Source organism: Lepus europaeus, chromosome 16 (genome assembly GCF_033115175.1).
Source record: "Lepus europaeus isolate LE1 chromosome 16, mLepTim1.pri, whole genome shotgun sequence".
Classification (NCBI taxonomy): Eukaryota; Metazoa; Chordata; class Mammalia; order Lagomorpha; family Leporidae; genus Lepus; species Lepus europaeus.
This window is the reverse complement of record NC_084842.1, coordinates 91,528,927-91,553,417: the sequence shown is the minus strand read 5'-3', so window position 1 is coordinate 91,553,417 and position 24,491 is coordinate 91,528,927. Positions and strand designations below refer to the sequence as shown.

The 24,491-nt window shown below is 63.5% G+C and overlaps 2 protein-coding genes across 2 annotated transcripts in view; one reads left to right on the top strand and one right to left on the bottom strand.

Annotated features, from left to right (window-relative positions):
* PDE6B (phosphodiesterase 6B) overlaps positions 1-22,956 on the top strand; it is a 39,260-nt gene extending 16,304 nt beyond the window's left edge. Inside the window, exons 4-22 of the mRNA XM_062212875.1 lie at positions 8,286-8,426; positions 8,506-8,580; positions 9,414-9,478; positions 10,110-10,176; positions 10,376-10,423; positions 11,029-11,178; positions 11,846-11,989; positions 13,868-13,933; positions 14,710-14,856; positions 17,160-17,267; positions 17,504-17,613; positions 17,760-17,847; positions 18,251-18,351; positions 18,547-18,654; positions 20,462-20,525; positions 20,665-20,739; positions 21,464-21,547; positions 22,177-22,333; positions 22,830-22,956. Coding sequence (XP_062068859.1) covers positions 8,286-8,426; positions 8,506-8,580; positions 9,414-9,478; positions 10,110-10,176; positions 10,376-10,423; positions 11,029-11,178; positions 11,846-11,989; positions 13,868-13,933; positions 14,710-14,856; positions 17,160-17,267; positions 17,504-17,613; positions 17,760-17,847; positions 18,251-18,351; positions 18,547-18,654; positions 20,462-20,525; positions 20,665-20,739; positions 21,464-21,547; positions 22,177-22,333; positions 22,830-22,891 — 1,860 coding nt within the window. The 3' untranslated portion in view covers positions 22,892-22,956. The remainder of the gene's footprint in view (positions 1-8,285; positions 8,427-8,505; positions 8,581-9,413; positions 9,479-10,109; positions 10,177-10,375; positions 10,424-11,028; positions 11,179-11,845; positions 11,990-13,867; positions 13,934-14,709; positions 14,857-17,159; positions 17,268-17,503; positions 17,614-17,759; positions 17,848-18,250; positions 18,352-18,546; positions 18,655-20,461; positions 20,526-20,664; positions 20,740-21,463; positions 21,548-22,176; positions 22,334-22,829) is intronic.
* Positions 22,957-23,281: 325 nt separating this feature from the next.
* On the bottom strand, positions 23,282-24,168 carry ATP5ME (ATP synthase membrane subunit e). Its single transcript, XM_062213084.1, has 4 exons — positions 24,059-24,168; positions 23,640-23,694; positions 23,450-23,548; positions 23,282-23,359 (listed from the first exon to the last, which is right to left on the bottom strand). Exons 1-4 carry the CDS (start codon positions 24,092-24,094, stop codon positions 23,334-23,336), a joined length of 216 nt encoding a protein of 71 aa, XP_062069068.1. The 5' UTR covers positions 24,095-24,168; the 3' UTR covers positions 23,282-23,333.
* Between the last annotated feature and the right edge of the window lie 323 nt (positions 24,169-24,491).

Below are 24,491 nucleotides of genomic sequence, written 5' to 3'. Positions count from 1 at the left end.
GGCTGGTTACAAAGGACGCCATGAGGCCCCGGTGAAGGGACGCACAGGCTCCCCACACTCAGGCATCTAGGCTGTTCAGGGGCTTCATTACAGAGGTGTGTCCACCACGTTCTCGGCCACCGAGGATCAGCTCAACCTTCAGCCCCTCCCCTCCCCAGGGGTCTGGGGGTGGGGCTGAGAGTCCCAACCCTCTCATCACATGGTTGGTTCCCCTCACCACCAGCCCTCATCCAGGAACACCTCACGCTGAGCACTTTGGAGATGTACGGATTTAGGAGTTCTGTGCCAGGAACCAGAAATGAAAACCAAGCAGATGTTTTGTGCTATCATACCTGCACTCCAATTTTCTGGAAGAGATCCTACTGAATTAGCAAAATTTGTGCCTAAATACTTGGTAGAATTCACCAGCGAAACCACTGGGGGCCGATGCTGTTTTTGGAAGGCTGGTCATCACTGACTTGTTTTCTTTTATACTGAGATCTCTTCCGGTCAGTTGACATCTTAGGTGCCTTTTGGTGCCTCTCAAGGAACTGGTCTATTCTCACTTGTTCAACCCGGAGCCACAGAATTGTCACAACACAGTGACTGCCACTTAGTGAGGGAACACGTCCTGAGAGAGGCCGTGCAGCCTCACAGAGCGCTGGTGCTGGCTGTGAGGCCAGCGGGCGGGGCTGCGCGCTGGACCCCCGTCGTCGGAGAGGCGGCAGTGTCTTCCCTGAGGTGGCTTCTGTCTTGGCGTGGGTGTCACTGATCTCGTTCTGCTTTCCTGAGCTTGGTTACTGGTGGGCTGCTGTGTGCACTCGGCACTGTGAATTTCCTGCCAAGGGTGCTGTCACTGCAGCCCGCAGATCTGGACAACTGGCATCCTCGTTTTCACTTAGCTTCAAATTTCTCTTGAGATTTTGGCCCGCCTATTACTTAGAAGTTGTTGTTTAATCTGTTGGAATTTCCAACCACCTGCCTGTAGTGTTCCTGCTGCTTTTCTGCTTTAATTCCACTATGGTGTGAGAACATGATTTTATTTTGATTCTTGTTCATCAGAAGGACTTAAAAGGTGCTATGTCCCAGGATGCGATCCGTCCGGGGAAGAGTGACCATCTGGGAAGAGCGTCCATCTGCTGTTCCCCAGAGCAGCCGGCTGCACCGTGCCCCCAGGCACTGCTCGGCCTGGCAGTTCCCTCTTGCTTTCTGCCTGCCGAATCCACCCATCTCTGGTTTTGGCTGTAACTGTGGGCTGACCTGTTTCTCCAGGCGGCGCTGCCTGTCTCAGTCCATGTGGTGTGACGCTCTGTTGCCAGGTGCTTCTGTGAAGGACTCCTGTGTCTTCCTGCAGAATCAACCCCTCTGATGCTATGCAGTGCCTGTCTCTAATGCCAATCATTTTCCTTGTCCTGAAGTCTTTGTCCAAAGTTGATATAGCTACCCTGGTTTGGTATTTTTTTTTCTTTTGAGATAAAAACCAGGGTTGGGCCAGGTCAAAGCCAAGAACCTGGAACTCCATCTTGGTATCCCACTTGGGTGGCATGGACCCAAGTACTTGAGCCATCACCTGCTGCCTCCTGTGGTCATTAGTGGGGAACTGGAATTGAAAGTGGAACAAGGACTTGAACTCAGGGATGCAGGAATCCCAAAAAATATCTTTTTTAAAATTATTTATTTATCTATTTAAAAGGCAGAGAATGATCTTCCATCTACTGGTTCACTCCCCAAATGGCCACAACAGCCAGGACTCGGCCAGGCCAAAGCCAGGAACCAGGAATTTCTTCTGGGTCTCCCACATTTGTGTAGGGGCCAAGCACTTGGGCCATCCTCCACTGCTTTCCCAGGCCACAGCAGAGAGCTGGATGGTAAATGGAGCAGCCAGGACTTGAACCAGCACCCATATGGGATGCCAGCACGGCAGATGGCAGCTTAAGCTGCTGTGCCACAGTGCCAGCTCCCCGAGCAATGTCTTAGCCCAGTGCCCAGCCTCCAGCTGCCCTTTGGTTGGGTCAGCACACCCCTTTCTTTTTAAACTGTCTGCATCTTTATACTTAAAGGGGTTTTGTGTAGACAGCATGTAGTCTGGCCTTGCTTTCTTATCCTCTGGAAGTCTGTTTAGATTATTCACACATGAGGGGGTTCTTGGTACAGTAGAGTTAATATCTGTCATATTATTTTTTTATTATTATTATTTTTGACAGGCAGAGTGGACAGTGAGAGAGAGAGAGACAGAGAGAAAGGTCTTCCCTTGCCGTTGGTTCACCCTCCAATGGCCGCCGCGGTAGCGCGCTGTGGCCGGCGCACCGCGCTGTTCCGATGGCAGGAGCCAGGTGCTTACCCTGGTCTCCCATGGGGTGCAGAGCCCAAACACTTGGGCCATCCTCCACTGCACTCCCTGGCCACAGCAGAGAGCTGGCCTGGAAGAGGGGCAACCGGGACAGGATCAGTGCCCCGACCGGGACTAGAACCCAGTGTGCCGGCGCCGCAAGGTGGAGGATTAGCCTGTTGAGCCACGGCGCCGGCCAATATCTGTCATATTCTTAGCCACCCTCTGTGTGTTGTCTTTGTGTGTGGTTTTTCATATTCCTCTCTTTCTCCCTTTGGTTTTAACTGAGCTCCTTAAATTAGTCCATTTTCCCCCCTCTTAGGGATCACTTGTACTTGTTTAGAGTTTGCTACCCATTGTGACCACTCTAAGTCCTCTTCCAAATACCGCAGCACCTCTCAGCCCACGGTGCAGGCACCTGTGACCACGTGTCCCTGTGTCAATCCCAGGTCCCCCGCCGACCATGCAGGCGCCTTGTTTCTCACTCCTTCATTGCAGTTGCCATATTTCCTTTGCTTGCCTTATGCTGTACTCACCCGGTTTGCCAGTCATTACTACTTCTGACAAACAGTTGTCTGTTAGACCAGTTGACAGCTTTTTGAAGTGGGGTTCGCCTTGGTTCACTCTTCCTCTTCTGCTAGCTGTGAGGTCCGACCTACACTGTTCTCCATCCCAGCGTTTCTTTTCTCTCTTGGAGCCCCTATGTCCCCGCTGCACTGCCATCCGACCCTCATGTCGTCGACCTTTCCCGTCACTGCCTTTGGTGCAGGAATTTCGGTCGCTCACACCCCCACCCGATCGCCCCCGGTGCTGTGTGGGTCCACATCTGCCTCCAAGGCTTCCTCATCTTCTCAGAGAGGTGGTGTCTTTGTTTTGCCTTGTGGCACACCTGTACCGTTTGTGTGCGGAATCAGGAACTGCAGTGAATTCACCACCGGTGGGAGTCTGCATCCCTGCGGCGAGGGGCTGGCCCCGTTCTGTGCCCACCGCAGCTTCCTGGTTTGCCTGGGTTCCCTGGAACAGTCAGTGTGTGGTGCTCATGCTGCAGGCACCATTCCCCAAGGCCCTGGAGGCTGAACATTCAGAATTGGGGGCCCTTCCTGTGCGCCCCCTCTTCTTGCGAGCACGCTAATCCCATCAGGAGGGGCCCCACTCTCGTGCCCCTCACCGCCAGCTGCACACCCACTACACTGGGCCTGGGGTCCTACTCGTGCCTCTGGGGCACAGCCCAGCCTACAGTCCTGCTCTGTCCGTCCTTGGGTTTCCAGGCTTTTTTTTTTTTTTTAATTTCTATTTATTTATCTGAAAGAGATAAGGAAAGAGAAGGAGAGAGAGAATCTTCTATCCACTGGTTCACTTTCCAAATGGCTGTAAGGGCCAGGGCTGGGCCAGGCCAAAGCCTGGAGCCAGGAACCAGGAGCTTCTTCCTGGTCTCCCACGTGGGTGCAGGAGCCTAAGTTCTTGGGCCATCTTCCACTGCTTTCCCAGGCACATTAGCAGGGAGCTGGATAGGAAGTGGAGCAGCCAGGACTCAAACCGGTGCCCATATGGGATGCGGGCGCTGCGCCAGCCCCCCTGGGTGGGACAGGAAGGCTGGAGGGGCTGGGGCCAGCTGCCGCGCTGTCAGGCAGGCATGTCCCAGGACGGCTCCATCCCTGTGCCCACAGGGGTGCCTTTTTCCCAGATCTTCACCCAGAGGAGATGGCAAAAAAACACCACTGTATAGGGGCCCCCAGACCAGGCCCCAGACGGTCATCCTGGGCCAACGTGGTCATCCTGGGCCCCAGATGCTCATCCTGGGCCGACGTGGCCATCCTGGGCTGACGTGGTCATCCTGGGCCCCAGATGCTCATCCTGGGCCGACGAGGTCATCCTGGGCCGAGCTGCACTTCAGGAAGCGCAGCTCGCAGCAGGAGAGATGGCAGAGGTCGGCCCAGCCTCAGAACTGTGCACTCCTCTCTAGGCTGCTGGGGAGCAGAGGAGCTGTCCCTGGTACTCACCCTTGCTCCTCTCCCCACCCCGGGCAGAACTGCAGGGCCCTCCCGGGGCCTGATCCTCTTTGCTGGGTGGTCTCAGTGCCTCCTGAGAAGGACCTCAGCAGCTTGGGTGGGAGCCCATGGAGGCTGGGCTTGGAATGCAGACCCATCAGGCTGCCCGGCCAGTTCTGGGGGAATGACTCCCACTGCCTGGTCACCTGTGTGGCACCAACTGTGGTGCGGAGCTGTGGCCTCTCCACGCTAGCTGTCCACCTGTCCTGGACTCAGGGCTCACAGGGAAGACCCGAGGAAGTGCCTGCCTTGGCCCACAGGTGCAGGAAGGCAGCAGTTCTCACACCTATGTTCTGTGAGCCGGCAAACTCACTCGAGGTCAGAGGGCACAGGCAGGGGCTATCGCTGACAGTAACTCTGGGTAAGCCGTGGACCACAGGAAGCAGTGAGTTTGCATACTTGTGCCTTTGTTTTTATAAGTTTAAATATGTAGGTTCACTGAGTTTTAATCTAGCTATTGAAGTGCTGGCTCTCAGAACACGTGAGAACACTATGGCCGTTGCTAGGTGCTCACCAGGAGCCCATCCCATCTGGCTCTGTACAGAAGTCTCCTGAAATGCCCCCTGGGGCTGGGCCCTCCAGGGCACTGGACTCGGCTGGCCCTGCCTGTGGGGTCCAGGAGCTCCGTTCCCAGGCATTCAGCCCAAGTGATCCATGCTGACCACAGCCCAGGAGGATGACTTATTCTCTGGGGAATCCCGTGGGCCTGAGCGTGGTGGTTTGGTGTGGTGATGCCTGCACCCCGTGTTGGAGCCTCCCCATCCAGGTCCCCACTAATGCACCCGGGAGGCAGCAGGCAATGGCCCAAGTACTTGCGTACCTGCCACCCATGCAGGAGACCTGGATGAAGTTCCTGGCTCCTGACTCCAGCTCCCTGCTCACGTGCACCCCGGGAGGCAGCAGGTGATGGCTCAGGTGCACAGGCCCCTGCCACCCACATGGGAGACTAGAATGTCCTCAGCTCCCAACACCTGCCTGGCCCGGGCCAGCTGTTGCAGGCCTTTATGAACCAGCAGATGGGAGCACTTTCTTTCTCAAATAGGTAAATAAATAATTGCTTTATAAATGTCGCTGCAAGTGCCTGGTTGCCTTGGGTCTGAGGTCCCGGCCATGTCCCGGCTGAGAGCCTGGGCAGCTGCCCTCCTGGCCCTGCTCTCCATGCAGGGGAGACACGTGGCCATGGAACCTTCTTGTACTTCCTCCTACAACCCAGGTGCACGCGGGGTGAATCCCCACAGGGACGCGGGGTTGTGTGGCTTCAGGCGGCATCCATCAAATGCTGGTTGACGTGTGAGAATTCAAGTTCCTGTCATTCCTTTGGTTTCTGTTGACTGAGAGTCAGCGGGGACAGGCGGTCGCACCCGGCTTTGCTGATGGTGCAGCAGACGATGGGTCTGGCCAGGAGCTGCTGGGGCAGCTGGTTTGGGCAGGAGCAGGACGGAGGGCTGGGGGTGCGGGAGGTCCTGGTTACAGAGACCTGGATCTCAGGGGCTGAGTGCTTGGGGTGACTGGGGGCTGGCGTCTCAGAGCAGGCCTGGTGTGAAGGGAAGACCTGCGGTCCACGGGCTTCAGCCACGAACTCTCCAGGACAGCAGGGGCTCAGCTGCGATGGCGGCGCTGGGAAGACTCCAGGGGAAGCTGTCTCCAGGGCCCACCCAGCCCACGGCAACAACGGGGGCTTCACAGAGCTGAGAGGGGGCAGGAGAAGGGGTCCCCTGTGGGATCTCGTGCCGAGAGGGGGCATCTGGGCAACATACGCACCCACTCTTCAGTGCAGGTTCTGCCTCCCACAGAGAGACATACTAACAGAGTCAGGGAGGGAGTAGACACACGTGCACACATGTGGGCCACCCCACACAGCCGCCAGGACAGCGTGTGTCAGGGAGGGAGTAGACACACGTGCACACGTGTGGGCCGCCCCAACACAGCCGCCAGGACAGCGTGTGTCAGGGAGGGAGTAGACACACGTGCACACGTGTGGGCCGCCCCAACACAGCCGCCAGGACAGCGTGTGTCAGGGAGGGAGTAGACACACGTGCACACGTGTGGGCCGCCCCAACACGGCCGCCAGGACAGCGTGTGTCAGGGAGGGAGTAGACACACGTGCACACATGTGGGCCACCCCACACAGCCGCCAGGACAGCGTGTGTCAGGGAGGGAGTAGACACACGTGCACACGTGTGGGCCGCCCCACACAGCCGCCAGGACAGCGTGTGTCAGGGAGGGAGTAGACACACGTGCACACGTGTGGGCCGCCCCACACAGCCGCCAGGACAGCGTGTGTCAGGGAGGGAGTAGACACACGTGCACACGTGTGGGCCGCCCCAACACGGCCGCCAGGACAGCGTGTGTCAGGGAGGGAGTAGACACATGTGCACACGTGTGGGCCGCCCCAACACGGCTGCCAGGACAGCGTGTGTCAGGGAGGGAGTAGACACACGTGCACACGTGTGGGCCGCCCCACACAGCCGCCAGGACAGCGTGTGTCAGGGAGGGAGTAGACACACGTGCACACGTGTGGGCCGCCCCACACAGCCGCCAGGACAGCGTGTGTCAGGGAGGGAGTAGACACACGTGCACACGTGTGGGCCGCCCCACACAGCCGCCAGGACAGCGTGTGTCAGGGAGGGAGTAGACACACGTGCACACGTGTGGGCCGCCCCACACAGCCGCCAGGACAGCGTGTGTCAGGGAGGGAGTAGACACACGTGCACACATGTGGGCCGCCCCACACAGAGACACAGCTGCCACAGGTGGGCCAGGGAAAGTCCGTAAACTAGAGAAAAGAAAATCAAGATGGTGCCTGTGGTTGAGAAGATCTGTTGGGCGTTCCGCTGAGAACGAAAGAGGAAACCAGGGGACACGGCCCAGGGAGTGACGAGAACTGGCTCCCCTCCCACCTCTCCTAATAAGGAAGGTGGCGCCCCACTTGGATGTACAGTGTGGCACCTTAGGGACGCGCCAGGTGCATCCTGGGAAGGTGGGCGTGTCACATGCACATTTAAAGAGACAGCGTCATTTTGTTGGCATCCAGGAGCTCCAGCTCACCCCAACTTTGCCTGGTTATCCCATGTCAGGGCACAGAGGCCAGGACATGGGGGCCCTGGGGGACTTGTGCTCCAACTGAGGAAGAAAATCCTGGTGTTCATCCAAGAGTGACAGGAGCCCTGTTGGGGGCCGGGGCCCCAGAGAGCCTGTCGACAGACAAACCGTCACTCTCAGACTTATTTGGTTGAGGCCACCAAAGGGCCCAGGGCCTTTGGACAGTGCACGATGTCTTCAAACCCCAGCCCGAACCCCAACTCATAGCAACTTATTTTACTTTTAACTGATTCCCTCGTTTCTTAAGATTGATTTATTTATTTGAAAGGCAGCAAGACAGAGAGAGCTCTGCTAGTTCACTCCCGGGATGGCTGCAATAGCAAGGGCTGGGTCAGGCTTAGCTCAGGAACCCGGAACTCCCCCTGATCCTACAGGGGTGTGTGGGGCCCAAGTTCTTGGACCATCGTCCACTGCCTTCCTGGGTGCACTAGTAGGAAACAGGATCAGAAGCGGAACAGCCAGAACTTGAAGTGGCACTCCGATGGGGGCTGGTGTCACAGGTGGCAGCTTAAGCTGCTGTACCACAAAGCCAGGCCCACTCATTCGCTCGTTAACCAAACCCTAACCACAAGGTGGCTGGAGCCTGAAGGCCTCTCTGCCTGAGAAATTTCGGGGGCCCCTCTGGGTAAGGAAGCAGGTGCCACACGCTCGGAGGAAACTGGGGTTCTGTGCCAGGCAGGTGTGCCAGCTGCGCCTTGGTGCTGCTGGGTCAGGTGGGGGAGGGGCGGTGCTCTGCTGCAGGTGCTGCTGGGTCAGGTGGGGGAGGGGCGGTGCTCTGCTGCAGGTGCTGCTGTGTCAGGTGGGGGAGGGGCGATGCTCTGCTGCAGGTGCTGCTGTGGTCGGCCAACAAGGTGTTTGAAGAGCTGACAGACATCGAGAGGCAGTTCCACAAGGCCTTCTACACAGTGCGGGCTTATCTCAACTGTGACCGCTATTCTGTGGGCCTCCTGGACATGACCAAGGAAAAGGTGAGACCTGGGGCCCCCCGCCCGGCCTGGCCCGGCTTCCAGGTTGACAGCTCACCTTGCTCTCCTCTCTTCTGCCCAGGAATTCTTTGACGTCTGGCCTGTGCTGATGGGAGAGGCCCAGCCCTACTCAGGCCCACGCACACCCGATGGCCGGGTGAGTGGAACAGGGAGTGGCCAGGCCCTGCGACATGTGGCTCCTCAGCCCCAGGGTGGGAGGACCTGGGGAAAGGGACCGGGGGACCGGAACAGCCCTGAGTGTCTGTCGACCACTGGCCTTGCACCCTGGTGTGCTCCAGAGGTGGGGGTAGCCTCAGCTGGCCAAGGCTGGCATCTATTCCCATGGGCTGAGCCCCTGCTCCCCTAAACCACGGAACATCTTCACATGTGAGCATGCACACGTATGGAGTGCTGAGGGGCACACAGAGAAGGCAGCTCTCAATCTGTGTGCATGGTCCTGAGGACAAGTGACATTCCACCTGTGTACACATGCTTGCGTAAAACATGCGTGCACACCAGAGGTGTGTGTTGGTGTGTACACTGTGTGACTGTGTGGGTGTGGTTGCATGTGTGAGTGTGCCTGGTGTGTGTGACTGTGTGTGTGTCTCCTGCGAGTGTCTGGCTGTGTGTGATTGTCCGTGTTTGATGGGTGCGTGGGCCCTTGTGTGTGTCACCTGCAAATATGTTTGATGCTGTGTGGTTGTGTGTGCATGGTTGTCTGTGTGTGCACATGTGGATTGCCTGTGTGTGGTTGTATGTGACTGCAAGTGTGTCATGTGTGTGCATGCTTGTGCGTGGTGTGTAACCATGTGCATAGTGTGTGGCCATGTATGCAAGTGTGCATGAGTGTGGCAGAGTGCAGGTGTGACCGTGTGTGTGTGTGTGTGTGTGTGTCTGGGACAGGGCCCTGGTGTCTGCTCACCTCTCAGGGAGAGATCCCATGGTGGAGCTGGGCTAGGAGCCCCACACCTGACGTGTTTTTCTCCTCAGGAAATTGTCTTCTACAAGGTCATCGACTACATCCTCCATGGCAAGGAGGACATCAAGGTCATCCCGTAAGTGTCGGCTTCACAGGAAGCTCGCCGTGTGGCCCAGCCCACTGCCCCTGCCTGGGCACAGTGCAGCAGGGCTGGAGACAGTGAGGAGGGTCCTGGGGAGCTGAGGAAGTGTGACCAGCCCCAGGCACTATCCACATGCAGAGTGGGTGTCCAGAGGGGTCAGCTGACCTGGGGTCCCCATCTGGGCTCAGCCAGCCCAGTCCCGCCAGCTGGAGGCTCCAGAAGCAGGGAAGGGGTCAATCGAGAGAGCCTGGGGGGAGAGTGTCGCCGGCCCCACCCAGAAGCTGCATGGCCAGGCCCCAGGTAGGCAGGTGCCAGTACAGGCACGGGTCAGGGCTGGACAGCAGTGCTGGCCACCAGCCTGAGTCCCGGGAGGCAGGCTGGAGCCAGGTGGCCCCCTCATTAGAAGGACAGAGTGGGCAGAGGGAACAGATTAGCATAGCCCCCCCCCGCAAACCTCCCACCCATGCCTCCTCTCCCTCCCTCCAGTCCTCACCAGCTCCCACCACCCACCAACCTCTCCTGCCTTCCCCTGCACCTGCCTGAGCTCAGAGAGGGAGGAGACCCGTGGATGTGCATCCCTGCCCACCCAGGTGTCCGTCCCTCTGACTCTCTGCTCTCTCCCCAGCACACCCCCAGCCGATCACTGGGCCCTGGCCAGTGGCCTTCCAACCTACGTGGCGGAAAGTGGCTTTGTGAGTCCTGTGCCGTCTGGGGCCCCCGAGTCCCTGCCCTGGGCCTCCACCAGCCCTCGGCTCTGCCTAGGGCCATCCTGTGTCTGCCAGGCCCCAGCCCTGACCCAAAGCCAGCCCTCGGCTCTGCCTCACCAGGAGCCCACCCCTTGTCAGAACCACGCTGCCCGTTCTGCCGCTGAGGCTGCTTGCTGTCTTCCAGATCTGTAACATCATGAACACCTCCGCGGACGAGATGTTCAAGTTCCAGGTACCGCGCTGCTCGCTGACAGACTGTACTCCACCTAGGCCAGAACACAGCCCTTTCTGCTGCTTAACCAGCAGCCTCGGCCTCAGGGGCTGGCAACAGCCAGGGTGAGCGCCGCGCTGCGTTACCCGGGCCTCGGCAGCTCCGGGCCGACCTCGGCTGACTCAGCTCACCTGGTCTTGGCTGATCTCGGCTGGGCCGGGCAGGGCCTCAGCACAAGTTGGGGTCTGCTCCACCCATCCTCCACTGAGAACACCTACATGGGGGGCGCGGGCTGTCTCTCCTGGGGCAGAAGGGTTCGGAGGGCCTCCTATGGGAACCAGCCCATTGAGGCCCCAGGACAGGGTAGAAATACGAGACCCCAAGTTGAGCAAGCATCGCTACAGAACGCGGCGTGGCCCTGCGTGGCTGAGGCCTGCGCCCCAAGAAGCCAGCCTTGTGGGAAAGGCCCCCGGTCCTCCAGTGAGAAAACCATGAGGGAGAGCATTCACATGGCACTCACACGCCAGGAGGGGTGCCCAGGCTGGACCGACAGCCCGACCTCGGCCTGAGGGCTGTGCTGGCAGGGTGGGGCCCGGGCTGCCTCAGCTCTGGACGCCGCTCCACAGGACGGGCCCCTGGACGACTCTGGCTGGGTCATCAAGAACGTGCTGTCCATGCCCATCGTCAACAAGAAAGAGGAGATCGTGGGGGTGGCTACGTTTTACAACAGGAAGGACGGGAAGCCCTTTGACGAGCAGGATGAGGTCATCATGGAGGTAAACACCTGCCCGGGTGTGGACAGCTCCCTGCCTCAGACCCAGGGCTGGACCGTGCCTCCTGGACACCCTGGGGACCTGTCCCAGCACTTGCTGCCCCTGGGAGCCACGAGTGTGGCTTGGGGGGGGGGTGGACATGACGAGCAGGATGAGGTCATCATGGAGGTAAACACCTGCCCGGGTGTGGACAGCTCCCTGCCTCAGACCCAGGGCTGGACCGTGCCTCCTGGACACCCTGGGGACCTGTCCCAGCACTTGCTGCCCCTGGGAGCCACGAGTGTGGCTTGGGGGGGGTGGACATGACGAGCAGGATGAGGTCATCATGGAGGTAAACACCTGCCCGGGTGTGGACAGCTCCCTACCTCAGACCCAGGGCTGGACCGTGCCTCCTGGACACCCTGGGGACCTGTCCCAGCACTTGCTGCCCCTGGGAGCCACGAGTGTGGCTTGGGGGGGGGGGGGTGGACATGACGAGCAGGATGAGGTTATCATGGAGGTAAACAAACACCTGCCCAGGGGGGTGGCTCGGAGTGGGGGGGGGTGGGGGTGGACACAACTCCCTGTCTCGGGCCCGGGGCTGGGCCATCCTTCGCACCCTGGGGGTGTCCCAGCACTTGCTGCCCCTGGGAGCCCCGGGCGTGGCACACAGGACGTGCTTGTCCCCCAGTCCCTGACACAGTTTCTGGGCTGGTCGGTGCTGAACACGGACACGTATGACAAGATGAACAAACTGGAGAACCGCAAGGACATCGCGCAGGACATGGTCCTCTACCACGTGCGATGTGACAAGGACGAGATCCAGGCAATCCTGGTACTGTGCCTGCGTCCACGGGCCCCTCCCCTGCCCGGCGTCCTTCCCGGAGCCTCGTGTCCCTCCAGGCTCACGTGTTCCCTGTGGGGTTTCTGAGGACAGTGCCAGAAAGCGAGGGCGGTGCGGGAAGTGAGCTGCAGCACCCCTGTCTCTCTCCTGCCTGCACGAAAGGCTGTCTGGGCCTTCCCAAGGCGCTGCTGCCCACAGCTCTCAGATAGACCATCTACACGCTCACGAGGGCCCAGGGGCCGTGGCTCCTCCGTGTCACCACAGGAGGATGCAGGGGCCGTGGCTCCTCTGTGTCACTGTGGGTGTGCAGGGGACATGGTTCCTCTGTGTCACTGTGGGTGTGCAGGGGACATGGCTCCTCCGTGTCACTGTGGGTGTGCAGGGGATGTGGCTCCTCTGTGTCACTGTGGGTGTGCAGGGGCTGTGGCTCCTCCGTGTCACTGTGGGTGTGCAGGGGACATGGTTCCTCTGTGTCACCACAGGAGGGCGCAGGGGACGTGGCTCCTCCGTGTCACCACAGGACGCAGGGGACGTGGCTCCTCCGTGTCACCACAGGAGGATGCAGGGGACGTGGCTCCTCCGTGTCACTGTGGGTGTGCAGGGGACATGGTTCCTCTGTGTCACCACAGGAGGGCGCAGGGGACGTGGCTCCTCCGTGTCACTGTGGGTGTGCAGGGGACGTGGCTCCTCCGTGTCACTGTGGGTGTGCAGGGAACGTGGCTCCTCCGTGTCACTGTGGGTGTGCAGGGGACGTGGCTCCTCCGTGTCACCACAGGAGGACGCAGGGGACGTGGCTCCTCCGTGTCACCACAGGAGGACGCAGGGGACGTGGCTCCTCCGTGTCACCGTGGGTGTGCAGGGGACATGGCTCCTCTGTGTCACCACAGGAAGGCGCAGGGGACGTGGCTCCTCCATGTCACCACAGGACGCAGGGGACATGGCTCCTCCGTGTCACCACAGGAGGGCCCAGGGGACATGGCTCCTCCGTGTCACCGTGGGTGTGCAGGGGACATGGTTCCTCTGTGTCACCACAGGAAGGCGCAGGGGACATGGCTCCTCCATGTCACCACAGGACGCAGGGGACGTGGCTCCTCCGTGTCACCGTGGGTGTGCAGGGGACATGGCTCCTCTGTGTCACCACAGGAAGGCACAGGGGACGTGGCTCCTCCGTGTCACTGTGGGTGTGCAAGGGACATGGCTCCTCTGTGTCACCACAGGAGGACGCAGGGGACACGGTCTCCTCTGTGTCACCATGGGTGTGCAGGGGACGTGGCTCCTCCGTGTCACTGTGGGTGTGCAGGGGACGTGGCTCCTCCATGTCACCACAGGAGGACGCAGGGGACGTGGCTCCTCCATGTCACCACAGGAGGGCCCAGGGGACGTGGCTCCTCTGTGTCACTGTGGGTGTGCAAGGGACATGGCTCCTCTGTGTCACCACAGGAGGACGCAGGGGACACGGTCTCCTCTGTGTCACCATGGGTGTGCAGGGGACGTGGTTCCTCCATGTCACTGTGGGTGTGCAGGGGACGTGGCTCCTCCATGTCACCACAGGAGGACACAGGGGATGTGGCTCCTCCGTGTCACCACAGGAGGACACAGGGGACGTGGCTCCTCCGTGTCACTGTGGGTGTGCAGGGGCCGTGGCTCCTCCATGTCACCACAGGAGGACGCAGGGGATGTGGCTCCTCTGTGTCACCATGGGTGTGCAGGGGCCATGGCTCCTCTGTGTCACTGTGGGTGTGCAGGGGCCGTGGCTCCTCTGGGTCACCACAGGAGGATGCAGGGGCCGTGGCCCCTCCGTGTCACCCTGAGGGCGGGGGCACAGTCCCTTGGCCTTACACACGTATGCTGTATGCTGCTCCCTCCCAGCCGACCAGAGACCGTCTGGGGAAGGAGCCTGCAGACTGTGAGGAGGATGAACTGGGCCTCATCCTGGTGAGCTCCCCCTTCCAGTCCCTGGGCAGCAAACTGGCCTCCTGGAGGTGGTGGGGGTGGGGAGAGTCCTGTGCTGCCCGCTGCTGCCTGCTGGCCGTGTGCTGTGTCCACCCTCCTCGGCCTGCTGTGTCTACATAGCTTGGGCTTTGAGTCTGGCCAGTGTGTGAGCAGTTGTCCAGCTAGACTGGAAGTGCCATGTGCTCTCCCAGAACCGTCCGTGTTGTCATCTGTCTGTCCTGTTATCCTCACTGTGGGAGTGGCCAGGACTCATGACACCCAGTACACATGTGTCTGTATGTGTCGCATGCACACGTGTGTCACCCATGCAATATCACCACTGTTTCTGCTTGTGATTTAGCCAGAGCCACCCCTGGGGCTCGGACAGGGAGCTGCTACTCTGTGATCTTTGCACACATGTCTGGGGTGTGAGTCTGCACCTCTGTGCCTGCGTGTGCACACGTGTGCCTGAGCCATGTGCCTTGCCCATGTGTACTTGTTCACACGTGTGCCTGAGTCCACGTGTACCTGTGCACCGTTCTGTGCATAGCTTTGTGCCAAGTTCCCTGACATGTTGGTGAAGACACGGGTGGGAGGGGAGGAGGGGACAAGCCGAGCCGGCAGAGGACGCGTGTGCTGGGCTGTGGACTGGAGTGGCCAGCAGGGCAGGAATCTCTAGAGGCAGCCAGTGTCCGGGCTGGACAGCAGGCTCAGGGAGGAGACATGTGACAAGTTGAGCTGCGGGGTACCTGGCCCTCAGCCCACGATCCTCCTCACAGAAGGAAGAGCTGCCAGGACCCAGCAAGTTCGACATCTACGAGTTCCACTTCTCCGACCTGGAGTGCACCGAGCTGGAGCTGGTCAAATGTGGCATCCAGATGTACTATGAGCTAGGCGTGGTCCGCAAGTTCCAGATCCCCCAGGAGGTGGGAGGGGCATGATTGGGGGGGTGTCTCAGAGCCCCCGTAGGTGGGAGGGGCGTGGTCAGGGTCCCAACCTCCAGGAGGTAGAAGGGGAGGGGTCTGGGTCCCAACCCCCAGAGGTGGGAGGGACATGGTCCACAAGTTCCAGATCCCCCAGGAGATGGGAGGGGCATGGTTGGGGTTGTCTCAGAGCCCCCAGGAGATGGGAGGGGCATGGTTGGGGGTGTCTCAGAGCCCCCAGGAGATGGGAGGGGCATGGTTGGGGTGTCTCAGAGCCCCAGGAGGTGAGAGGGGCATGGTTGGGGTTGTCTCAGAGCCCCCAGGAGGTGGGAGGGGCGTGGTTGGGGGGGTGTTTCAGAGCCCCCAGGAGGTGGGAGGGGCGTGGTTGGGGGTGTCTCAGATCCCCCAGGAGGTGAGAGGGGCGTGGTCAGGGCCTCAGATCCCCCAGGAGATGGGAGGGGCGTGGTTGGGGGTGTCTCAGAGCCCCCAGGAGATGGGAGGGGCGTGGTTGGGGAGGTGTCTCAGAGCCCTAAGAGGTGAGAGGGGCGTGGTCAGGGCCTCAGATCCCCCAGGAGGTGAGAGGGGCGTGGTTGGGGGTGTCTCAGAGCCCTAGGAGGTGAGAGGGGCGTGGTTGGGGGTGTCTCAGAGCCCCAGGAGGTGAGAGGGACGTGGTCCGCAAGTTCCAGATCCCCCAGGAGGTGGGAGGGGCATGGTTGGGGGTGTCTCAGAGCCCCAGGAGATGGGAGGGGCATGGTTGGGGGTGTCTCAGAGCCCCAGGAGATGGGAGGGGCATGGTTGGGGTTGTCTCAGAGCCCCAGGAGATGGGAGGGGCATGGTTGGGGTTGTCTCAGAGCCCCAGGAGGTGAGAGGGGCGTGGTCAGGGCCTCAGATCCCCCAGGAGATGGGAGGGGCATGGTTGGGGTTGTCTCAGAGCCCCCAGGAGATGGGAGGGGATGGTTGGGGGTGTCTCAGAGCCCCAGGAGGTGAGAGGGGCATGGTTGGGGTTGTCTCAGAGCCCCCAGGAGGTGGGAGGGGCGTGGTTGGGGGGGTGTCTCAGAGCCCCAGGAGGTGGGAGGGGCGTGGTCAGGGCCTCAGAGCCCCCAGGAGATGGGAGGGGCATGGTTGGGGGTGTCTCAGATCCCCCAGGAGGTGGGAGAGGCGTGGTCAGGGTCTCAGAGCCCCCAGGAGATGGGAGGGGATGGTTGGGGGTGTCTCAGAGCCCCAGGAGGTGAGAGGGGCATGGTTGGGGGTGTCTCAGAGCCCCAGGAGGTGGGAGGGGCCTGGTTGGGGTTGTCTCAGAGCCCCAGGAGGTGAGAGGGGCGTGGTCAGGGCCTCAGAGCCCCCAGGAGATGGGAGGGGCATGGTTGGGGTTGTCTCAGAGCCCCCAGGAGATGGGAGGGGCGTGGTCAGGGCCTCAGATCCCCCAGGAGATGGGAGGGGCATGGTTGGGGTTGTCTCAGAGCCCCAGGAGGTGAGAGGGGCATGGTTGGGGTTGTCTCAGAGCCCCAGGAGATGAGAGGGGCATGGCTAGGGAGGGGGTGTCTCAGAGCCCCAGGAGGTGGGAGGGGCATGGCTAGGGAGGGGGTGTCTCAGATCCCCCAGGAGGTGGGAGGGGCATGGTTGGGGTTGTCTCAGAGCCCCAGGAGGTGGGAGGGGCATGGCTAGGGAGGGGGTGTCTCAGAGCCCCAGGAGGTGGGAGGGGCATGGCTAGGGAAGGGGTGTCTCAGAGCCCCAGGAGGTAAAGGGGACATGGCTGGAAGCTCCAGGTTCCACAAGAAGGTTTTGGGGCAAACACAGCAAGTCTGTCTGGAGTGAATGCCAGGTGGGTAGAGGAGGGAAGATGGGGCAGCAGGAGTGGAATTTTTCCCTGAGGGGCCCATCAGGAGGTCACTGTGAGGCAGACTCCAGGTGGAAGTAGAGCCCCAGGCCCTGGCAGGTGGCTTCCTTGCTCTGCCCCCCAGCCCCTGCCCAGGTTTTCTCCCCGCCTGCTCCCACAGCTCTGAGCTCAGAGATGACACTGCACAGTGAAGGAAATTTTACTAAACACAAAGAGGAAACATTATACATGTATAAGTTAGCAGAATGAAAGAAAAGTCTGTTTTCTGACCCTAAATGTCGCAGTGGACATAGCTGAGGCCCCTGCTGCCCACACCTGTCTCCCAGCCTTGCCCAGGATGGATGTCCTGTCCCAGTGGGGCTGCTCTTGGCTCCTGCCCGGCCTAGGCCTCTTGCACCCCTCCGCGACCCGCTCCCCTAGGGCTGGTGACAGGGGTGGGGCTGGGCCCAGAGCCTGTGTGCTCCCCCAGGTCCTGGTGCGGTTCCTGTTCTCCGTCAGCAAAGCCTATCGCAGGATCACCTACCACAACTGGCGCCACGGCTTCAACGTGGCCCAGACCATGTTCACGCTGCTCATGGTGGGTATGCAGGCAGGCGGACGGGGGCCCCGAGTCAGCCCAGACCTGCAGTGGGGGTGGGGGCAGGTGCAGCACAGGGACCTCCACGGGCAGACGGGGCCCCAGTCTCCCATGGGCCTTTGGTGGGGGGTGGAGGCAAGGGCCTCTGTCCAGTTCATCCCCACCCACACTGTGGTGGACGGGCAGGGGCCCAGCTCCCCCTCCTCACGTCCCCATGTGCTGCCCCCGCCCCTCAGACGGGCAAGTTGAAGAGCTACTACACTGACCTGGAGGCCTTCGCCATGGTGACAGCCGGCCTGTGCCACGACATCGACCACCGCGGCACCAACAACCTGTACCAGATGAAGTAGGCCCCTGGTTGGGTGGGCTGGGAGTCACCACACCCTGAGGTGCACCTGACTTGCTGCCAATGGCCATGCAGCACCCTGGGTGGGCTGGAGCCGGCAGCCCTGGCCGCTCCTCCACGCTCGTTTTCCGTGGCACGCGTGGCAGGTCCCAGAACCCCTTGGCCAAGCTCCACGGCTCCTCCATCCTGGAACGGCACCACCTGGAGTTCGGGAAGTTCCTTCTGTCCGAGGAGGTCTGTGTCTTCACTTCCGGCCATCAGGGTCTGCGTGGCCCTGGCCAAGGGAGACCCCAGGGCTCCGTGTGAGGATGAGGCCAGCGGCTAGCTGTGCCCCTCGTGGGGAGGCAGTGGCCTGAGACCACGGTGCAGGGTGGGCAGCGGGTGTCCTGTAGAGCCGGACCCTCTTAGGCCCTGCCCCTGGCAGGGCAGTCACCCAGGTCAGGACCCAGAGGAGGCAGAGGGCACCCGGTGGCTGCTGTGGGTGAAGGGGCCACGCAGGGTGCAGGCCCAACCCAGGGTCCTGCAGCACGTGTGGGGACAGAACCTGGGGGCCAGATCGGGGCTGCCCAAGCGCCAGGACCGGTCACGGGGACAGTGGGACGCCGGCTGCCCGCGGCTGATGCGCAGCCTCTCGCAGAGCCTCAACATCTACCAGAACCTGAACCGGCGGCAGCACGAGCACGTGATCCACCTCATGGACATCGCCATCATCGCCACCGACCTGGCGCTCTACTTCAAGTGCGCGCCCCTCCCTGGGGGGGCGGGGCCGTGCTGGGGGAGGGGTCACGCTAGTGGCGGGTGGGGTTGATGCCCCGGGCTTTGGAGGCTCTGGGGTCCCTGCGGGGGCGGGGCGAGACCCCCGGGGTGACTCCAGCCTCGGCTCCCCCGCCTCTCCGCCCCTCTCCCCGCGCCGCCGCCCCGGCCCGGGCTCAGGAAGAGGACGATGTTCCAGAAGATCGTGGACGAATCTAAGAACTACGAGGACAAGAAGAGCTGGGTGGAGTACCTGTCGCTGGAGACCACGCGGAAGGAGATCGTCATGTGAGCCGCGTGGTTCCGCCTCGGTGTCCGGGGGCCGGAAGCAGCCGGGAGGGGTCCCCCGTGGTGTCCGGGGGCCAGGAGGGGTTCCCCGCGGTGTCCGGGGACGGGAGCCGCCGGGAGGGGCTCCCCGTGGTGTCAAGGGGCCGGGAGCAGCCGGGAGGGGTCCCCCGCGGTGTCCGGGGGCCTGGATGGGTTCCCCACGGTGTCCAAGGACGGTTGCCGCCGGGAGAGGGTCCCCCGCGGTGTCCGGAGGCCTGGACGGGTTCCCCGCAGTGTCAAGGGGCCGGGAGCAGCCGGGAGGGGGTTCCCCGCGGTGTCCGGGGGCCAGGAGGGGTTCCCCACGGTGTCCGGGGACGGGAGCCGCCGGGAGGGGCTCCCCGTGGTGTCAAGGGGCCGGGAGCAGCCGGGAGGGGTCCCCCGCGGTGTCCGGGGGCCTGGATGGGTTCCCCACGGTGTCCAGGGACGGTTGCCGCCGGGAGGGGGTCCCCCGCGGTGTCCGGGGGCCGGGAGGGGTCCCCCGCGGTGTCCGGGGGCCTGGATGGGTTCCCCACGGTGTCCAAGGACGGTTGCCGCCGGGAGAGGGTCCCCCGCGGTGTCCGGAGGCCTGGACGGGTTCCCCGCAGTGTCAAGGGGCCGGGAGCAGCCGGGAGGGGGTTCCCCGCGGTGTCCGGGGGCCAGGAGGGGTTCCCCACGGTGTCCGGGGACGGGAGCCGCCGGGAGGGGCTCCCCGTGGTGTCAAGGGGCCGGGAGCAGCCGGGAGGGGTTCCCCGCGGTGTCCGGGGGCCTGGATGGGTTCCCCACGGTGTCCAGGGACGGTTGCCGCCGGGAGGGGGTCCCCCGCGGTGTCCGGGGGCCGGGAGGGGTTCCCCACGGTGTCCAGGGACGGTTGCCGCCAGGAGGGATTCCCCGCGGTGTCCGGGGGCCGGGAGGGGTCCCCCGCGGTGTCCGGGGACGGGAGCAGTCGGGAGGGGTCCCCCGCGGTGTCCAGGGACGGTTGCCGCCAGGAGGGGGTCCCCCGCGGTGTCCGGGGGCCAGGAGGGGTCCCCCGCGGTGTCCAGGGACGGTTGCCGCCAGGAGGGATTCCCCGCGGTGTCCGGGGGCCGGGAGGGGTCCCCCGCGGTGTCCGGGGACGGGAGCCGCCGGGAGGGGTCCCCCGCGGTGTCCAGGGACGGTTGCCGCCAGGAGGGGGTCCCCCGCGGTGTCCGGGGGCCTGGATGGGTTCCCCACGGTGTCCAGGGACGGTTGCCGCCGGGAGGGGGTCCCCCGCGGTGTCCGGGGGCCAGGAGGGGTTCCCCACGGTGTCCGGGGACAGGAGCCGCCGGGAGGGGCTCCCCGTGGTGTCAAGGGGCCGGGAGCAGCCGGGAGGGGGTTCCCCGCGGTGTCCGGGGGCCAGGAGGGGTTCCCCGCAGTGTCCGGGGACGGGAGCCGCCGGGAGGGGCTCCCCGTGGTGTCAAGGGGCCGGGAGCAGCCGGGAGGGGTCCCCCGCGGTGTCCGGGGGCCGGGAGGGGTCCCCCGCGGTGTCCGGGGGCCTGGATGGGTTCCCCACGGTGTCCAGGGACGGTTGCCGCCGGGAGGGGGTCCCCCGCGGTGTCCGGGGGCCGGGAGGGGTCCCCCGCGGTGTCCGGGGGCCTGGATGGGTTCCCCACGGTGTCCAGGGACGGTTGCCGCCGGGAGGGGTCCCCCGCGGTGTCAAGGGGCCGGGAGCAGCCGGGAGGGGTCCCCCGCGGTGTCCGGGGAGCAGCCGCCTGCGGTCCCCCGGGACTCCCCGGCCACGCCGCGCTGAGTGTGGGCTCTGCTGTGCTCGCAGGGCCATGATGATGACGGCCTGCGACCTGTCCGCCATCACCAAGCCCTGGGAAGTCCAGAGCAAGGTCAGGACCCCACGTGGGCGGCAGGGCGGCGCTGTCGTGGGTGCCCCCCACCCCAGCCCGACCCGGGGCTCAGCGCAGACCTGGGGGGGGGCGGGGAGGATGGGTGCGGAGGGCTTGGCTGTCCCCCATCTGTCCCCAGGTGGCTCTGCTGGTCGCTGCTGAGTTCTGGGAACAAGGAGACCTGGAAAGGACCGTCCTGGACCAGCAGCCCATTGTGAGTGCTGCAGCTTCTGCCCCGGCCAGGCACTCAGCCTCCACCCGGTCCCTCAGAGCCTCCGACCCTGGCTCCCTGGCCTTGGGTCCAAACCTCACTGTGGGCAATGCAGGGCTGGGTGATGAATGACGTGGGAGGTGAGAATTGTGGACAGTGGGGGAGCAGGGACTGAGCTCCACGCCGGAGCTGCCAGGTCAGCAGAGGGGCTGGCACCTGGCTCTGACCCAGCCCCACGTGCACCAAAGGAAAGGGCTTTGCCTCCCAAAGGCCATGTGGAGGACCAGAGGCCGGATGCAGGCTGGGCAGCGAAGGGGGCGTGACTAGCTGGGGGTTGAGGGGTAGGCAGCCCAGCTCTGGCCCTGGAGCCCTCACTGTAGCTGGCACCAGGGCACCGTTCATCCACAGCAAAAACAGCTCCTCAGCTCTGTGGGCTTGTGCAGGCGAGGGCCTGGCCAGGTGACCGTGCCCCCACCTAGAGCCCCAGGGCTCAGGGCACCTGGGACAGAGCCCCCCTTGGACAGCTGACCACAGGGAGGTGGTGTCCTGGCTCTTGGCCAGTGCCTGTTGGGGCAGGCGGGGCCCCCTAGGCGAGGTTCCAGCTTCACCCTTGGGCTCTGCTCACATGCCTCCGTGATCATCAGAGCTGTAGTCAGGGGCCGAGCAAGGTCCCCCATGACCCAAGGATGTGGCTGTCTGGTCACCTGCCTCTGCTCCCCCCCAAAAGCCCATGATGGACCGGAACAAGGCAGCCGAGCTCCCCAAGCTGCAAGTCGGCTTCATCGACTTCGTGTGCACGTTTGTATACAAGGTACGTACGCAGGGGCAGGGCCGGCTGGAGCAGGGAGGGGCTGGGGGGTCCTCAGGGCAGGGGGGCACAGAGGTGGGCTTCACCCACATCTGAAGTAGGACTGAGGCCAAGGTCAGTATCCACAGCCTGCTAGGCTCATACTCCATCCTCCTCAACACACGATCACCTGTGATGTGACGTATGCAGCCATGAGGCAAGCATGTGATGTGCCATGAGGCACGTAGCTGTGATGCACACAAGCTTGTGTGCATACATGTAAAAAGTGTGCAATCATGGTTTGTGCGAGCACATGCAGCCATCTGTGCACAGCTGGTATGTGCAGATTACATGCTCATGTGATGCATGTTCACACGTGCAGTGCTGTGAGTCACGTATGTGTGAAGGGCTCCTCTGCCACATGCCATCTCCTGTCAGGGGACGCTGGGCGTCCTGCCCCAGCCCCGCCTGCAGTAACCGTGTCCCACAGGAGCTTCCTCTCACACAAACCCCGACCGTCCTGCTCATTGCCCCTCTCTCACCGACAGCTCTGTCCAGAGGGAGGCCTGGCAGTGGGCCAGGCCGGGCAGGCCTGCAAGGGTTTGGGCTGGGAAGGCCCTGTGGCCTCCTAGTGATCGCTCCACCACCTCCAGGAGTTCTCGCGGTTCCACGAGGAGATCCTGCCTATGTTTGACCGACTGCAGAACAACAGGAAGGAGTGGAAGGCGCTGGCAGACGAGTACGAGGCCAAAGTGAAGGCCCTGGAGGAGGAGAAGAAGAAGGAGGAGGACCGGGTGGCCCCCAAGAAAGGTCTGGGCTCCCTGAGGCCCTGGGTGGATGTGGGGACCTCCAAGGGGCCTCCAGTGTGAGCCCCGCAGAGGACGTGTGGAAGGCCGGCCCCGCAGGGCAGAGCAGCCCTCATGGGCACTGCCAGTCCTTGCAGGGGCTCAGGGAGGACACAGCCCCAGGGAGTGGACACAGCCCGACCCAGCACTTGCACTACTCCCTGCCATCAGTTCTCACCAACACTGAGAAAAAGCCCTGCACCTCTCAGAACCCAAGCCACAAACTCGAGGGGCGCAGAAGCCCCGGCCGGGTGGGTGGGGGTGTGTGTGTGTGTGTCTCCCCTAGACAACAGGGCCAAGACTAAGGCAGGCCCAGCCCCAGCTAATCGGCTCATCGGCTCATGCAGGCCGGCCATGCTCCGCCCTCTCTCCTGCAGAGGCCGCGGAGGTCACTCCAGCAGCAGGGAAGCGGGGGGCAGTGGCCTGCCTGGCTCCCGCTCACGGCCTCCCCTTCTCCGCAGGCGGCACAGAGATCTGCAACGGGGGCCCGGCCCCCAAGTCTTCCACCTGCTGCATCCTGTGAGCTGCATCCCGGGACCTGGCCTGGGACCTGCAGAGCCCCCAGCTCCGTCTCTGGCAGTCTGGCGTCAGCTTAGGACGCCAGAGGAAGCAGCGTTGAATTGCTCCAAGGTTTGTGTTTTCACAAGCCTAAGCCAGGTGTGACTGCTGTAAAGTGGACGCGGCCGCGGGAGGGCCGGAAGGGCCTGCACCTGTCCGAGTGCGCGCAGGAGGCCGGGGCACGGAGGCCGCCTCTCTGGGCGTAGACCAAGCAGATCCAGAATAAAGTCAGAGAAACCGAGCTGCTGTCTCCGCGCGCGGTACCGGGTGCGGGAGGGCCCCGGGACGGCGCCACGCGGGAGACACGAGGCCGCTCCCCGCCCACCCAGGCCGCGCAGGAAGGAGGGAGCCAGACTCGCACCGCACAGCCGCTTTATTCCCGCAACGCAGCTCGGTCCGGGAGACGCTCACTTGAGGATGCTGTCGTCCTCGGCTGCGGGAGGAAGGCCGCAGTTAGGGCGCCCTCGGGAGCGCTTCCCACCCCCGCGGAGGGCCAGCCGCGCCGCGCCCCCACCCCCGGTACCTTCCGCGCGCTCCCTCGCGATGCGCTTCAGCTCATCCTGCTTCTGCTTCTCCGCCGCCGCCAGCCGCCTCTCCTCCTCTGCGCGGGGCTTCAGGTAACCTGAGGCGGGACGGCGGGGGCTCCGGTGAGGCCGCAGCGGGGGCGCCAGGGGCCCGCGCCCGCCCTCCCGCCCCGCGCGCCGGTCACTCACTGTGTCGCTTGGCTCCGTAGGCCACGCCGAGAAACAGCGCGGAGTAGCGGCCGAGCTGCGGGAGAGGGCGTCGGGAGGACTCGCACCGCGGGGCCGGGGGGCGCGGGGGGTCCCGGGGGCGCGGAGGGCACGGGGTCGGGGACGCGGAGACACGGGCGGCGCGGAGGGCACGGGGTCGGGGACGCGGAGACACGGGGGGCGCGGAGGGCGCGGGGTCGGGGACGCGGAGAGACACCGGGGGCGCGGGGGACACGACGGGCGCGAAGGGTCCCGGGGGTGCGGGGGGCACGGGGTCGGGGGGCCCCAGGGTCCTGAGGCCAGGGGACCGGGCAGGGGCGTGGGATCGGGGATCACGGAGTCCGGGAGTCGCAGCCCGCAGGATCGGGGTCCGCAGGCGGCGGCCGCAAAGCTCGTTTCACCTTGATGAGCGGAGAGACCTGCACCGGCGGCACCATCTTGTCCGTGACCTCGCACCGGAAGCACAACCCCTCGACGGAAGCCACGCGGAGGGCTGTGGGCCAATTCTCCGGGCGGACGGGCGCATGCGCCACAGTGGAAGACGGGGGAGGGGGGCGGCCATCCCGGGGATGACGTCAGGGGTGCGGTGCGCGCGCAGAAGGGCTTCGATTACGCACGCGCGGCAGCCCGGTCCGGAGGGCGGCGGTGCGGCCCGGGTGCGGGCGTGCGGAGTGGCCGCCCGGGCTGCACCTGTGCGCGTGCCCGCGGCGTGCGAGTCACGGCACGAGCGGCGAAGACGCCCCACGGTCTGCTGGGGGGTCCCGGGGTCCGGGCGGGAGGCCCACCCGCCGTGTGTGCGCCCGGCCGGGCGCGGGGACTGTGGTCTCCCCGGGG